The sequence below is a fragment of the Selaginella moellendorffii genome, unplaced genomic scaffold (genome assembly GCF_000143415.4).
Source record: "Selaginella moellendorffii unplaced genomic scaffold, v1.0 SELMOscaffold_149, whole genome shotgun sequence".
NCBI classification, from domain to species: domain Eukaryota; kingdom Viridiplantae; phylum Streptophyta; class Lycopodiopsida; order Selaginellales; family Selaginellaceae; genus Selaginella; species Selaginella moellendorffii.
Window position 1 is genome coordinate 193,439 of NW_003314410.1, and position 15,821 is coordinate 209,259.

Sequence of the window (15,821 nt, forward strand, 5' to 3'; positions counted from 1 at the left end):
ATCAAGTTTTTCGTGTTTGGGCGGGTTGGTTTCTGGTAGAGTTTATCACGGATCTGCTTAGTTCCTGGCTCTGTGTTATTTGGTTATGAGAGTCGGGTAGCTTTTTGTGAGCTTTGCTAGTAGTCGAAACTCTTTTGCTTGCTCTGCATCTTAACAGGAAGCTTTATGTTTTATTTTTCATGGCCTTTTCATTCAGACTTGCAGATGGGGATGAGTTGGTTTGTACTCGGGGAGTATGATAGTCTGCGTATCATGAAACAACCAAGTCCCACTGAATGGCTCTCCTGTTAGAAATGGATTATCAACACCGTGGTACCGAGCTGTGAGGTAGTGCCAACGTAGATTTCCAGGGATGAATGCCGGAATCGCCCTAAGGTACGCCAGAAAGTCGTGGTTGCCAGATTCCATCGCTTTCCTCGTCAGGATCTCGAGGTAATACATGAATTCTTGTTCTTTTTCCTGAATCATGGCGTTCGCCTTATCGACTGCCTGCTGAACAGAGCGAACTGTGTGGTCCGTGAAGAGCAAGAGAAAAATTATGTTCTTGAAAGTTTTCTTCCTCAGCTCCTTTGGGAATGAAAAGATGTCGTTCACCAGCCACATATGATCAAACATGGCATCTATCGCCCGCAGGTACTCCTCGCTTTCGAGATCCTTGTCTCTCAGCTCGACTCCCAGGCACATCTGCGTGAAGTTAAGCATCGGCTTGACAATGAAGTCCTCCCGGCGATGCACAGCGTAAGACTCTTTCGTGAACTCCTCTTCGTCGACTTTGGCCGAGTAGCAGCCAACAAATTTCCTGTACGAGACGAGCAGCCGCTGGAAGAGGAGCGGCGACATGAGCTTCCGCAGATCTGGGACGAGCTCGGCTTGGGCGACGAGCACGGGCTTGTTGGGAACTTGGGCGATGGATCTTTGACCGGAGGCAAGGCTCATGTAAGCTTCCAGGATCTCGTCCCGCTGCGAAGGCTCCTCGTCGACAGCATCGTCGAGAATGGTGATGAGCCAGGTGTACTTGGCGGCCGCTAGAGCGTGCCTGGAGTCGCCCCAAGGCACAACGAAGGTGCCGTAGAGTGGCGTCCTCCACTGGGTGAAGCATTTCTTCTCTGCAGCGGCATTGGTGGCATTGATCTTGAGGAAGCGAAAGGCCCAATCGTTCGCCTGTCTGGAGACGGAGGCGTAGTCTGGGTGGCACTGCAATGGTAGCGAGCAGCGGATTTGAGGCAAGTAGATGCTCTTGCAGGCGAGGAGCTGCTCCAGAATTTGGAGACGATAGATAGAAGGCGCGGCCATTATCATTCACTCTGGAGAACCTCTATTGAGGCCATCTCTTAAACTATTGAGGTGTGAACAGCGAGATAAGAGCCCATTAGGATGAGGATGAATAGCTGTTAGTATGCTGTTTCGGCCTGGCGTGTTATTCGCAAACCGATGTAGCGTGAAAAAGTCCGTACTGCACAATATTGCGTCCGCCACGTGGTGACATTCATTCGGCCACCATAGTTATGTTGCTATTATGGACATCCGATGGGCACCCAATGTGATGGTTTCAATGGTCATATTTTGCACATCCCACCTGTCATTTTTGAGGTGAGGACTGCCTCTCGTTGGATAGGTTGCCATGGTGCAGTTAGTATAAAAGCAATAACAAAAGTGATTCACAATTGAAACAGCTAGATGGTTATATTTTCTTTTGATGACAAGATTTATAAGGAGGTTTTGACATATAATATATACAGTCAAGTGTAATAAACATGAGGAAGTTTCTATTGTCAATTTTTTATTATAAATAATGACATTTTTTTGCTTGAGAATTTTGTTAGGTCTCATGGACGAGCAAGAAAGGATAAATGGACAAAACAATGGATTACTTGACATCTTATTTACAAATTTAAAAGCCAACATTATACAAATATATGAGGTTTGTTGATGTAAATTGGAGGGGTATATACAATAGAATACCACTATTAGAGGTATTTCATCATGTTTGCACTAATATTGCCATGTAAAGGTACTACATGGGAATTATGGGAATTATACATTATTCAAGCTGTTGAATAGCAAAATACTGTTTTATCTGATGTCAAATTCGTGAAGTTTTTTAGTTATATATGACCCTATAAAACTCACACAAAGCTACTTGTATAGGATTCAGAGGTGGATATATACCTCTTGCTTTTAATAAATAAGCTTCATATCTTTAACCAAGAAGTGAATCATATCTTCACTACTAGAGTTGTGCTTCACCAACTCTATATAGACCAATATCTCTTTAGTTAATAGATCACTCCTATATAAAAGCCCATTGAAGGAAGTACTATCCACAAAAGCAAGACATTTATCCAAGCTCATAATCAAGTTCTTTAATCTCTAAGCATGTTTTAACTTTGCTAAGCCAAATGCATACCAACATATATCTAGCTTTGCAAGGCTAAACAAATACCACCAAAACTAGCAAATACAAATAAAAGGGCCAAAAATATATAAATTAAAGTATGATTTAACTTTATTTCAACTATATAATAACACCTGGATCTCTTTATTAAGGATATAAGGGTTTATAGTATAGTGATACTAATACAATTTTAATCTTGGGAGACTCTTATCTTATTTTAATTATAATAATCTCTTATTAACTTTTTATTCTATTTTAATTAAGAACAGTTAATTTCAGTCTAATTTAATTTTAAAATTCTTATGAGGTTATAATTTAGAGGAAGCCATTTTTGCCCCAATTTTATGTTCTCTCACTATCTCCACACAACATGGTAAGGCTAAGTGATCTTAGTCCCATGCAAACCATATTTTCATTGATTTTTTTTTTTGTTCCAAGCATGTGGGGTGAAAATGACAAGAAAAGGGGAAACCCAAAAAAAGGATCTTTCAAATGTGGGTAATGCTTTATTTTTGTTGTGCCTTAGCACAAAATAATGATCATAGAGATTGTTTATATTTCATTCCCATCCTTCTTCTAGCTGGAGCTCTTCTTTCACACCTGTTCAACATAATCAATGCAAGCAATAATAGTAGCAATAACAATAATAATATATGCAACTTATCACAGTTCAAATCCCTTGACTGAGTGCTAACACATGCATCGGCTCATATACTCTTGGACCATCTTCTGTAAAACCACACAACATCATTGAACACACACCAATATAATCAATTCTAACTCCCAAAGGGATGCATGTGAGTGGTTAGCTTTTTGTGTTTCCTATTTACAATGCTCACTCTTTAGTTGTTTTTCCTAGTCACAACTCAATACATTTGGCATATTAGTGTCTAGACAATGCTTAGTAAGTAGATTTTCTGGAAGCTTTCAACACTGCACTCTCTTGACAGGCTCTTTAACATCTTCTATAGATCCAATGATAGATTGCTATCAAAAGGTGGTAGCTTGTGTATTGCCACATGAGCCATCAATAATGTTTATTTCTTTGAAGTTTTTCATAGCTAAAATATCTCTATGCAGACTCTATCACTTGTTATGTTCAACAACATGCAACAAACAACCTCCAGTCTCTAGCACCCCAAAGTGGCAAAAAACGTAGTAGATCCCCTCATGGAAACTCTTCCAAGGATGGAGTACTTTAGCCATTAACAATAATGCTGTGCTCTAAGTGTATCACTATTTTAATTGCATACTATGAACATAGCTTAGGGAACCTTGCATGAAGATTACAAAGATTATATATATATTGGAGTGCTTGGAATGGGGAGGCACTTATTGGATAAATACTTTTATTTTAGAGATGGCACAATATGGTATTTATGACATGCTCCAACATCCTCCACACAACCTACTGGTCAATCAATTTACACTACTTGGTGCCTTTGTGAAGCAGTCTTGCAAGATGCAAAGAACATCAGTGCATGTTAATGTAAGCGATTAAATTTTCCATTCTACTTTAATCACTTAACCACGCCTCTAACCACTTGGAGGAGTCTCATTCACAACCTCCTTAAGTCTAATTCAGGACTTGGGACTTGCTAGTCCCGAGAATGGCATCCATGCCACTCAACTTTTGCACTTGGTCCAAGTGCTCGACGTGTCCAGTCCCAAGACCGACACCCAAAGGTACCACTGACATATCGGCTTGTTACACTAAGGCCATGCCCATTCACCTTTGCCACATTAGTGGTCCAATACCACTTACATCACAATCCTGTCTCTCCAAGACTGGGCCGTCCGTCCATGAGTGGTCATCCCAGATCCACTCTTTAGCATCCTTAGAATGCCCATAACCATGGGGAATAGCCTTCCCCAACATCCCTTTGTCAGTTCTTACCAAGTCCCTTTTTCATCCATGGCCATGTTCACCAACACTGCCACTAGATCATGGCTCGCAGGCCCGGCCACTAAGTCCCATTATCCTCTGGGACTTCCTCACCATGTGACTGTATCCGTAGTCACTACACTAGAGGACTGCTCCTCCTCCTTACACCCATTTGGGACTTCGGGACAACATTTCGGAACACCGTGGGCTTACGCGAGCCCCGTGGGTACTCTCCCCACCTTCCGCATTTACATGCTCTAGCCATGGGCTTAGAGCGAGGTTCCATTGAGCCACACTTGGTATCCAAGTAGGTAGTGCCACCCACACTTGGACTGGGAGCATTGGCCAGTCAATCTCCCGGGGGAACTAGAGTTGGCTCTTGAACACTTCACCAAGCTACCTTGCTTGTCGGTCCGTATTCACTCTAGTCTTGGACTTCCCAGTGGTCAATTCATCACCCAACACTGGGTCTAGCCTTCCTGGGCCAAACTAACCTTTCCTGGCCAAACTGGCTCCACTGCAGTCCTCCCCCTTACTATACTTTTGGAGCTCACCAAACCCCCCAGGGTCTGGGAGACAAACGCTTTGGGCTTTCACCCTCTCAGACTTGAACTCGGACTCGAACTTGGACTCGGACTCGGACTTGGACTTGGACTTGGGCTTAGTCTCGGCCTCGGCCTCGGTCTCGGTCTCGGTCCCGGTCTCGGTCTCGATCTCGGTCCCGGTCTCGGTCTCGGTTTCGGTCCCGGTCTCGGTCTCGGTCTCGGTTTTGACTTTGGACTCCATCTCGGGTCCATCTCAGACTCCATCTCGGGTCCATCTCGGACTCCATCTCGAGTCCATCTCGAACTCCATCTTGGTCCATCTTAGACTCCATCTCGGACTCCACCTCGGACTCCATCTCGGACTCCACCTCGGACTCCACCTCGGACTCCATCTCGGACTCCGTCTCGGTCCATCTCGGACTGCAACTCGGGTCCATCTCGGACACTTCCACGTGTCATGTGTTGGTCATGTTGGGTCCCTTTTTGGAGCCTCGCTTATTGCTTGCTTCGTGCTTGTTCCTTAAGCACTTTGTTGGGAGTTCCACTCCCGCTCTCGACCTTTCAAGTCGGAGCTTTTAGTCCAAACATGTTATGCTCGTTTGGCTTTCGCTTCGGCCACTACCACGTGGCACCCTTCCGGCTCCACTTTGGGGTCTAGGGATTTTGTGTCTCATAATTAAGACTCTCAAGTTTGGAGAGAGCTCTCTAAAGTCTTACTTTTGGAATGTTATGATTGCATGGGCTACAATTTGCAACAAAAACAATAGAAAACCATCTTCGATCATTTATCTATACAACACAAGCTAACACTTGACACACACACTACCAAAAACAAGCATATACCTCTTGGCAGTGAGAGAAAAATGCCAATGGTATTTTTTTTTCTTTGTAAAATTTATCATCATATTAATGTTGTCATTTTTTTTTATAAGTGCATATACCAGTGGCAAAATGCCATCTCTAACACCAGGCAATGTTGCCAATAAAATTCTATAAGAAGAAGATATTAGCTTGCAAGATATTCAACACCAATAATGCAATAAGGAGGTGGTTATTGATGTTGGCAAGGACAATATAAAAGATGAAGAAGATAACTTGTATCTAGATGAAGAACTAAAAGAAATAAAAAACATACCAAATTTCTAGCACTTGTTCCAATATCTAATTCATGTAAAAAATGTTGTTTTATATTGCCTCCATCCTTGATACTTCTCCATAACTCAACTGCTTTTCATTTGTGATAGTGAAGATAATCGAACAGAAGAAGATTCATCATATCTGGTTCCAATTTATGATAAAAGTGACATGTAACCACTTACGGATTTAATATATCTTCTAGAGGCTAAAGATGTGCCAAAGTAAGCTTTTCATATGTTTTGTTGACCAATTGTGTATATAAGTTTGAATGTATACAAGACAATTGGTTGCAAGTGTGTAAGCAGTATATACAAAAAGTTTAGGTAGTGTCACAAGCAAACATAAGATTCCAATTGCTACAAGTAGAGGAGATTAGTACTATTGAACATGCAACAAGAGTTATGGAGATCACTACCTTGGAATCCCATGATGACAACATGATACCCATGGTAATATGGTTGAAGACTAAAGTCCTTGGGTAGTATGGAATGGGAGATGTAAAGCATAGTGGAGATAGTGGCTTACAAGGAGCTCTTTTCTATATTGGGTTCTCAATGAAAATACAATATTATATTAGCAAGAGTGGCAATGCAAACAAATATTGTGGAGGCTGACTGTAAAGCTCTTTTCTGTGATGGAGGTATTAATATTGTAGTGGAAAACTCATGTGATCCAAATGATTATGCTATTATACAGACTACAAGACATTGGTACTTGGAAAGATTGTAGTATAACAATACAGGCATTTTCAACTAAACAAGGATATCATAGACAAGCTATTAAGGTTTTTTAAAGTTCTGGAACAAAGTATAGCCAATTTTTATATTTCCTAGTGGAGCACATAGTGTTATGTCCATACCAAGAGGCTAGAAGAAAACTTAAGTTGGAGTTGGTGAATGTATATATTCTATATACTTTTGCTTCAATTAAAAGTCTTTTATTTCCTAGATAGCAGTAAATAATAAGTTCTCATGCCTGAAGCCTATTTTCAAACTAGATTGTCATACTCTTTAATTCTCATGTGATATTGCTACGGCAATTGTGTGGGAAATGAGAACCATTTATGCCAGAGGCCTATGACAAAATGCATTCCATGGGACATTGTGGCAAGTACCAAGAAATGTGAATAAAACTTGATTTGCTTTTCCAAGAAAATCAAGTTTGTGTGTTTGCCGATGGTGCCTCATATTGGCATCCAAACAAACTCATCTTAGATGACTTTACAAGAAGCTGATAAAAAAATGGTATGAATTACAAGTTGAATATATTAAGATCTTTTAGCTATACTTTTTTATAGGCCATGTTTATTAGTTAGCTATTATTCAAATGTTTTGAAGCTCAAGCATAAATCTCTTGATTGTGTAGTATAACTACACTAACAATGGTTGCAAAGGAGATCCTAGATCCATGCAACAGAAGGCTATTATGAGATAACCTTTGTGAAATGAACTTGAAGTTATGTGCCCCTTGAATTTAGGATGGAGTGAACATGGTGTAAGCCATTGTAAGTCTCTAAATTATAGATGAAAAGAAGGTAGTGAAAGAGATATTAAAAAACTTGGCAATCACTCATCGCTATTAAGTTTTGAAGATGGCTTTAAAGGACTTTAATGGCAATTTATTATAAAGCATATAAGAATTGTCTAAATTGAAATGAAAACTTATAGAAGTTTTGAGTATGACTCTTCCAAATAACTAAAGTAGAATAAAAAAATCCAGTTGCTTACAAATAATAAATATTTTGTAAACTTACAAAATTAGCGTGGCTTCTTCTTTTCATACTTTTCTTATTTGAAATATTCATCAATATTCAAAAGGCTTACCGTTGACCAGATTGAGGCCTTTGCACTTTCATGAAAAAATCAAGTTCTTCATGTTTGCAAGGTTATTGCAAAACTATGTAAGCTTGGTTTCCTTACTGGGTTGGTTTCAGGTAGAGTTTATCATGGATCTGCTGGAGTTGCACTAGTTCCTGGCTCTGTGTTCTTTGGTTATGAGAATGGGTAGCTTTTTGTGAACTTTGGTAGTAGCCGAAACTCTTTTGCTTGGTATGCATCTTAACAGGAAACTATATGTTTTATTTTTCATGGCCTTTTCATTCAGACTTGCAGATGGGGATGAGTTGGTTTGTACTCGGGGAGTATGATAGTCTGCGTATCATGAAACAACCAAGTCCCACTGAATGGCTCTCCTGTTACAAATGGATTATCAACACCGTGGTACCGAGCTGTGAGGTAGTGCCAACGTAGGTTTCCAGGGATGAATGCCGGAATCGCTCTAAGGTACGCCAGAAAGTCGTGGTTGCCAGATTCCATCGCTTTCCTCGTCAGGATCTCGTGGTAATACATGAATTCTTGTTCTTTTTCCTGAACCATGGCATTCGCCTTATCGACTGCCTGCTGAACAGAGCGAACGGTGTGGTCCGTGAAGAGCAAGAGAAAAATTATGTTCTTGAAAGTTTTCTTCCTCAGCTCCTTTGGGAATGAAAAGATGTCGTTCACCAGCCAGATGTGATCAAACATGGCATCTATCGCCCGGAGGTACTCCTCGCTTTCCAGATCCTTGTCTCTCAGCTTCACTCCGAGGCACATCTGCGTGAAGTTAAGCATCGGCTTGACAACGAAGTCCTCCCGGCGATGCACAGCGTTAAGACTCTTTCGTGAACTCCTCTTCGTCCGAGTAGCAGCCAACAAATTTCCTGTACGAGACGAGCAGCCGCTGGAAGAGGAGCGGCGACATAAGCTTCCGCAGATCTGGGACGAGCTCGGCTTGGGCGACGAGCACGGGCTTGTTGGGAACTTGGGCGATGGATCTTTGACCGGAGGCAAGGCTCATGTAAGCTTCCAGGATCTCGTTCCGCTGCGAAGGCTCCTCGTCGACAGCATCGTCGAGAATGGTGATGAGCCAGGTGTACTTGGCGGCCGCTAGAGCGTGCCTGGAGTCGCCCCAAGGCACAACGAAGGTGCCGTAGAGTGGCGTCCTCCACTGGGTGAAGCATTTCTTCTCTGCAGCGGCATTGGTGGCATTGATCTTGAGGAAGCGAAAGGCCCAATCGTTCGCCTGTCTGGAGACGGAGGCGTAGTCTGGGTGGCACTGCAATGGCAGCGAGCAGCGGATTTGAGGCAAGTAGATGCTCTTGCAGGCGAGGAGCTGCTCCAGAATTTGGGGACGATAGATAGAAGGCGCGGCCATTATCATCCACTCTGGAGAACCTCTATTGAGGCGATCTCTTAAACTATTGAGGTGTGAACAGCGAGATAAGAGCCCATTAGGATGAGGAAGAGCTGTCGTATAGCTGTTAGTATGCTGTTTCGGCCTGGCGTGTTATTCGCAAACCGATGTAGCGTGAAAAAGTCCGTACTGCAGAATATTGCGTCCGCCACGTGGTGACATTCATTCGGCCACCATAATTATGTTGCTATTATGGACATCCGATGGGCACCCAATGTGATGGTTTCAGTGGTCATATTTTGCACATCCCATGGTATGGACCATGACTCCTGTCATTTTGAGGGGAGGACTGCCTCTCGTTGGATAGGGTGCCATGGTGCAGTTAGTATTGGTACTGAAAAAGCAATAACAAAAGTGATTCACAATTGAAACAGTTAGATGGTTGTATTTTCTCTTGATGACAAGATTTATAAGGAGGTTTTGACATGTAATATATACAGTCAAGTGTAATAAACATGAGGAAGTTTCTATTGTCAATTTTTTAATTATAAATAATGACATTTTTTTGCTTGAGAATTTTGTCAGGTCTCATGGAAGAGCAAGAAGGGATAAATGGACAATCTATCCCGACTCTTCTTCAATATCTGATAACAAGGAACTAAAATAGAGGTATATAATTTTATGTAAATTCTTAAGCATTTGAGGAATTCCAACATTTCTTGGATTTTAGAGGTTTTTAACAATATAACTACTTTTTATTTGTGGATGCACTTGACAATTTGTGAGACCAAAACAATGGATTACTTGACATCTTATTTACAGATTTAAAAGCTAACATTATACAAATATATGAGGTTTGTTGATGTAAATTGGAGAGGTATATACAATAGAATATTAGAGGTACTTCATCATGTTTGCACTAATATTGCCATGTAAAGGTACTACATGGGAATTATGAATGATTCAAGCTGTTGAACAGCAAAATACTGTTTTATCTGATGTCAAATTTGTGAAGCTTTTTAGTTATATATGACCCTACAAGGCTCACACAAAGCTACTTGTCTAGGATTCAGAGGTGGATATATACCTCTTGCTTTTAATAAATAAGCTTCATATCTTTAACCAAGAAGTGAATTTTCAAATTGGCACAACTAATAACTATTAATGCTTCACTACTAGAGTTGTGCTTCACCAACTCTATATAGACCAATATCTCTTTAGTTAATGGATCACTCCTATATAAAAGCCCATTGAAGGAAGTACTATCCATAAAAGCAAGACATTTATCCAAGCTCACAATCAAGTTCTTTACCCTCTAAGCATGTTCTAACTTTGTTAAGCCAAATGCATACCAGCATATATCTAGCTTTGCAAGGCTAAACAAATACCACCAAAACTAGCAAATACAAATAAAAGGGCCAAAAATATTTAAATTAAAGTATGATTTAACTTATATAATAACACCTGGATCTCTTTATTAAGGATATAAGGGTTTATAGTATAGTGATACTAATACAATCTTAAGTTTCTTTTATTATTACATTTTCATTTATCATCATAAATAATTTCTGATTTCTATTCTTGTGTGTCTTATAATGATAATAAAATGGAAAATTCTTATCTTATTTTAATTATTATTAAATTTTTATTCTATTTTAATTAAGAACAGTTAATTTCATTCTAATTTAATTTTAAAATTCTTATGAGGTTATAATTTAGAGGAAGCCATTTTTTGCCCCAATTTGGTGTTCTCTCACTATCTCCACACAACATGGTAAGGCTAAGTGATCTTAGTCCCATGCAAACCATATTTTCATTGATTTTCTTTTATTCCAAGCATGTGGGGTGAAAATGACGAGAAAAGGGGAAACCCAAAGAAGGGATCCTCCAAATGTGGATAATGCTTTATTCTTGTTGTGCCTTAGCGCATGAGTAAGTCAAGAGAATGATCATAGAGATTGTCTATGTTTCATTCCTATCCTTCTTCTAGCTGGAGCTCTTCCTTCACACCTATCCAACATAATCAATGCAATCAATAGTAGTAGCAATAACAATAATAATATATGCAACTTGTCACAGCTCAAATCCCTTGACTGAGTGCTAACACATGCATCAGCTCACATACTCTTGGACCATCTTTTGTAAAACCACACAACATCACCGAACACACACCAACATAATCAACTCTAACTCCCAAAGGGATGCATGTGAGTGGTTAGCTTTTTGTGTTTCCTATTTACAATGCTCACTCTCTAGTTGTTTTTCCTAGTCACAACTCAATACATTTATTACATTAGTGTCTAGACAATGCTCAGCAAGTAGATTTTTTGGAAGCCTTTGACACTACACTCTCTTGACAGACTCTTTAACATCTTCTAAAGATCCAATGATGGATTGCTATCAAGAGGTGGCAGCTTGTGTATTGCCACATGAGCCATCAATAATGTTTATTTCTTTAAAGTTTTTCATAGCTAAAATATCTCTATGCAGACTCTATCACTTGCTATGTTCAACAACATGCAGCAAACAACCTCTAGTCTCTAGCACCCCAAAGTGGCAAGAAATGTAGCAAATCCCCCCATGAAAACTCTTCCAAGGAGAGTACTTTAGCCATTGACGATAATGCTATACTCTAAGTGTATCACTATTTCAATTGCATACCATGAATATAGCTTAGGAAACCTTGCATGAAGATTACAAAGATTATGTATATATTAGAGTGCTTGGAATGGGGAGGCATTTACTGGATAAATACTTTTATGTCAGAGATGGCACAATATGGCATTTATGACATGCTCCAACATCCTCCACACAACCTACTAGTCAATCAATTTACACTACTTAATGCCTTTGTGAAGCAATTTTGCAAGATGCAAAGAACATTAGTGCATGTTGAGACTCTCAAGTTTAGAGAGAGCTCTCTAAAGTCTTGCTTTTGGAATGTTATGATTGCATGGGTTACAATTTGCAACAAAAGCAATAAAAAACCATTTTCGGTCATTTATCTATACAACACAAGCTAACACTTGACACACACACTACCAAAAACAAACATATACGTCTTGGCAGTGAGAGAAAAATGCTTATGGTTTTTTTTTTCTTTGTAGAATTTATCATTATATTAATATTGTCATTTCTTTCTTATAAGTGTATATACCAGTGGCAAGATGCCATCTCTAACACCAGGCAATGTTTTCAATCAAATTCTGTAAGAAGAAGATATTAGCTTGCAAGATATTCAACACCAATAATGCAATGAGGAGGTGGTTATTGATGTTGGCAAGGACAATATAAAAGATGAAAAAGATAACTCGTATCTAGATGAGAACTAAAAGAAATAAAAAACATACTAGAATTTCCACCATTTATTCTAATATCTAGTTCATGTAAAAAATGTTGTTTTCTATTGCTTCCATCCTTGATACTTTTCCATAAGTCAACTACTTCTCATTTCTGATAGTGAAGATGATCGAACAGAAGAAGATTCATCACATTTGGTTCTAGTTTATGATAAGAGTGACATGCAACCATTTACAGATTTAATATATCTTCTAGAGGCTAAAGATGTACCAAAGTAAGTTTTTCATATGTTTTGTTGTATGTCTTTCTAACAATTGTATATATAGGTTTAAATGTATACAAGACAATTGGTTGCAAGTGTGTAAGTAGGACATACAAAAAGTTTAGATAGTGTCACAAGCGAACATAAGATTTTAATTGCTATAAGTAGAGGAGATTAGTGCTATTGAACATGCAACAAGAGTTATGGAGATCATTACCTTGGAATCCCATGATGACAACATAATAGCCATGGTAATATGGTTGAAAACTAAGGTCCTTGGGTAGTATGGAATGGGAGATGTAGAGCATAGTGGAGATAGTGGCTTACAAGGAGCTCTTTTCTATATTGGGTTCTCAATAAAAATGCAATATTATCTTAGCAAGAGTGATAATGCAAACAAATATTGTGGAGGCTGACTATAAAGCTCTTTTCTGTGATGGAGGTATTAATGTTGTGGTGGAAAACTCATGTGATCCAAATGATTATGCTATTATATAGACTGCAAGACATTGGTACTTGGAAAGATTGTAGTATAACAATACAGGCATTTTCAACTAAACAAGGATATCATAGACAAGCTATTAAGGTTTTTTAAAGTTCTGGAACAAAGTATAACCAATGTTTATATTTCCTAGTGGAGCATATAGTGTTGTGTTCATACCAAGAGGCTAGGAGAAAACTTAAGTTGGAGTTGGTGAATGTATATATTCTATATACTTTTGCTTCAATTAAAAGTCTTTTATTTCCTAGATAGTGGTAAATAATAAGTTCTCACACCTGAAGCCTCTTTTAAAACTAGATTGTCATACTCCTCAATTTTAAGTGAAGTATGCATGTGATATTGCTATAGCAATTGTGTGGGAAATGAGAACCATTTATGCCAAATGCCTACGACAAAATGCATTCCATGGGACATTATAGCAAATACCAAGAAATGTGAATAACACTTGATTTGCTTTTCCAAGAAAGTCAAGTTTGTGTGTTTGCCGATGATGCCTCATATTGGCATCCAAACAAACTCCAATCTCAGATGACTTTACAAGAAGCTGATCAAAAAATGGTATGAATTATAAGTTGAATATATTAAGATCTTTTAGCTATACTTTTTTATAGGCCATGTTTATTAGTTGGCTATTGTTCAAATGTTTTGAAGCTCAAACATAAATCTCTTGATTGTGTAATATAACTACACTAACAATGGTTGCAAAGAAGATTCTAGATCCATGCAACAAAAAGCTATTATGAGATAGCCTTTGTGAAATGAACTTGAAGTTGTGTGCTCCTTGAATTTAGGATAGAGTGAACATGGTGTAAGCCATTGTAAGTCTCCAAATTATAGATGAAAAGAAGGTAGTGAAGGAGATACTAGAAAACTTGGTAATCACTTGTCGCTACTAAGTTTTGAAGATGGCTTTACAGGACTTTAATGGCAATTTATTATAAAGCATATAGCAATTGAAATGAAAACTTATAGAGGTTTTGAGTATAACTCTTCCAAATGGTTAAATAACTAAAGTAGAATAAAAAAATCCAGTTGCTTACAAATAATAAATAATTTTGTAAACTTACAAAGTTAGCGTGGCTTCTTCTTTTCATACTTTTCTTATTTGAAATATTCATCAATATTCAAAAGGCTTACCGTTGACAAGATTGAGGCCTTTGCACTTTCATGAGTTCTTCGTGTTTGCAAGGTTATTGCAAAGCGATGTAAGCTCGGTTTCCTTACTGGGTCATGGATCTGCTGGAGTTGCACTAGTTCCTGGCTCTGTGTTCTTTGGTTATGAGAGTCGGGTAGCTTTTTGTGAACTTTGGTAGTAGCGGAAACTCTTTTGCTTGCTCTGCATCTTAACAGGAAACTTTATGTTTTATTTTTCATGGCCTTTTCATTCAAACTTGCAGATGGGGATGAGTTGGTTTGTACTCGGGGAGTATGATAGTCTGCGTATCATGAAACAACCAAGTCCCACTGAATGGCTCTCCTGTTACAAATGGATTATCAACACCGTGGTACCGAGCTGTGAGGTAGTGCCAACGTAGGTTTCCAGGGATGAATGCCGGAATCGCTCTAAGGTACGCCAGAAAGTCGTGGTTGCCAGATTCCATCGCTTTCCTCGTCAGGATCTCGTGGTAATACATGAATTCTTGTTCTTTTTCCTGAATCATGGCGTTCGCCTTATCGACTGCCTGTTGAACAGAGCGAACGGTGTGGTCCGTGAAGAGCAAGAGAAAAATTATGTTCTTGAAAGTTTTCTTCCTCAGCTCCTTTGGGAATGAAAAGATGTCGTTCACCAGCCAGATGTGATCAAACATGGCATCTATCGCCCGGAGGTACTCCTCGCTTTCCAGATCCTTGTCTCTCAGCTCCACTCCGAGGCACATCTGCGTGAAGTTAAGCATCGGCTTGACAACGAAGTCCTCCCGGCGATGCACAGCGTAAGACTCTTTCGTGAACTCCTCTTCGTCGACTTTGGCCGAGTAGCAGCCAACAAATTTCCTGTACGAGACGAGCAGCCGCTGGAAGAGGAGCGGCGACATAAGCTTCCGCAGATCTGGGACGAGCTCGGCTTGGGCGACGAGCACGGGCTTATTGGGAACTTGGGCGATGGATCTTTGACCGGAGGCAAGGCTCATGTAAGCTTCCAGGATCTCGTCCCGCTGCGAAGGCTCCTCGTCGACAGCATCGTCGAGAATGGTGATGAGCCAGGTGTACTTGGCGGCCGCTAGAGCGTGCCTGGAGTCGCCCCAAGGCACAACAAAGGTGCCGTAGAGTGGCGTCCTGCACTGGGTAAAGTATTTCTTATCGGCAGCGGCATTGGTGGCATTGATCTTGAGGAAGCGAAAGGCCCAATCGTTCGCCTGTTTGGAGACGGAGACGTAGTTTGGGTGGCACTGCAATGGCAGCGAGCAGCGAATTTGAGGCAAGTAGATGCTCTTGCAGGCGAGGAGCTGCTCCAGAATTTGGAGACGATAGATAGAAGGCGCGGCCATTATCATTCACTCTGGAGAAGAAAGAGCTAAGGGCCCTGCTTTATTGAGGCCTTGTGACATTTGATCTCCCTATTGAGGGGTGAACAGCGAGATAAACGTGACGAAGAGCTGTTGTATAGCTGTTAGAGACCTGTAGGT

At 40.0% G+C, this 15,821-nt stretch overlaps 3 protein-coding genes across 6 annotated transcripts; 1 reads left to right on the forward strand and 2 right to left on the reverse strand.

Annotated features, from left to right (window-relative positions):
• Positions 1 to 192: 192 nt before the first annotated feature.
• On the reverse strand, positions 193 to 1,293 carry LOC9652670 ((E)-2-epi-beta-caryophyllene synthase-like). The gene has a single exon (XM_002993127.1). The coding sequence runs from the start codon at positions 1,291 to 1,293 to the stop codon at positions 193 to 195; it is 1,101 nt and encodes a 366-aa protein (XP_002993173.1).
• A 6,705-nt stretch (positions 1,294 to 7,998) lies between these two features.
• On the forward strand, positions 7,999 to 9,354 carry LOC112343407. 4 transcript variants are annotated; one of them, XM_024666795.1, is made up of 2 exons: positions 7,999 to 8,502; positions 8,548 to 9,354. In XM_024666795.1, exons 1-2 carry the CDS (start codon positions 8,483 to 8,485, stop codon positions 8,888 to 8,890), a joined length of 363 nt encoding a protein of 120 aa, XP_024522563.1. In that variant the 5' UTR covers positions 7,999 to 8,482; the 3' UTR covers positions 8,891 to 9,354. The 4 variants fall into 4 exon arrangements, with proteins under 4 accessions (XP_024522563.1, XP_024522559.1, XP_024522560.1 ...); XM_024666791.1 differs by having other exon boundaries at positions 7,999 to 8,301; positions 8,370 to 9,354; XM_024666792.1 differs by having other exon boundaries at positions 7,999 to 8,244; positions 8,293 to 9,354.
• A 5,228-nt stretch (positions 9,355 to 14,582) lies between these two features.
• Positions 14,583 to 15,683, reverse strand: LOC9652671 ((E)-2-epi-beta-caryophyllene synthase-like). Its single transcript, XM_002993129.1, has one exon. The coding sequence runs from the start codon at positions 15,681 to 15,683 to the stop codon at positions 14,583 to 14,585; it is 1,101 nt and encodes a 366-aa protein (XP_002993175.1).
• Positions 15,684 to 15,821: the final 138 nt, after the last annotated feature.

Excerpts from the sequence above, each read along its gene's own strand:
- LOC9652670 (XM_002993127.1), bottom strand. The coding sequence starts at position 1,293 with ATGGCCGCGCCTTCTATCTATCGTCTCCAAATTCTGGAGCAGCTCCTC.
- LOC9652671 (XM_002993129.1), bottom strand. The coding sequence starts at position 15,683 with ATGGCCGCGCCTTCTATCTATCGTCTCCAAATTCTGGAGCAGCTCCTC.
- LOC112343407 (XM_024666791.1), top strand. The coding sequence starts at position 8,483 with ATGGCATCTATCGCCCGGAGGTACTCCTCGCTTTCCAGATCCTTGTCT.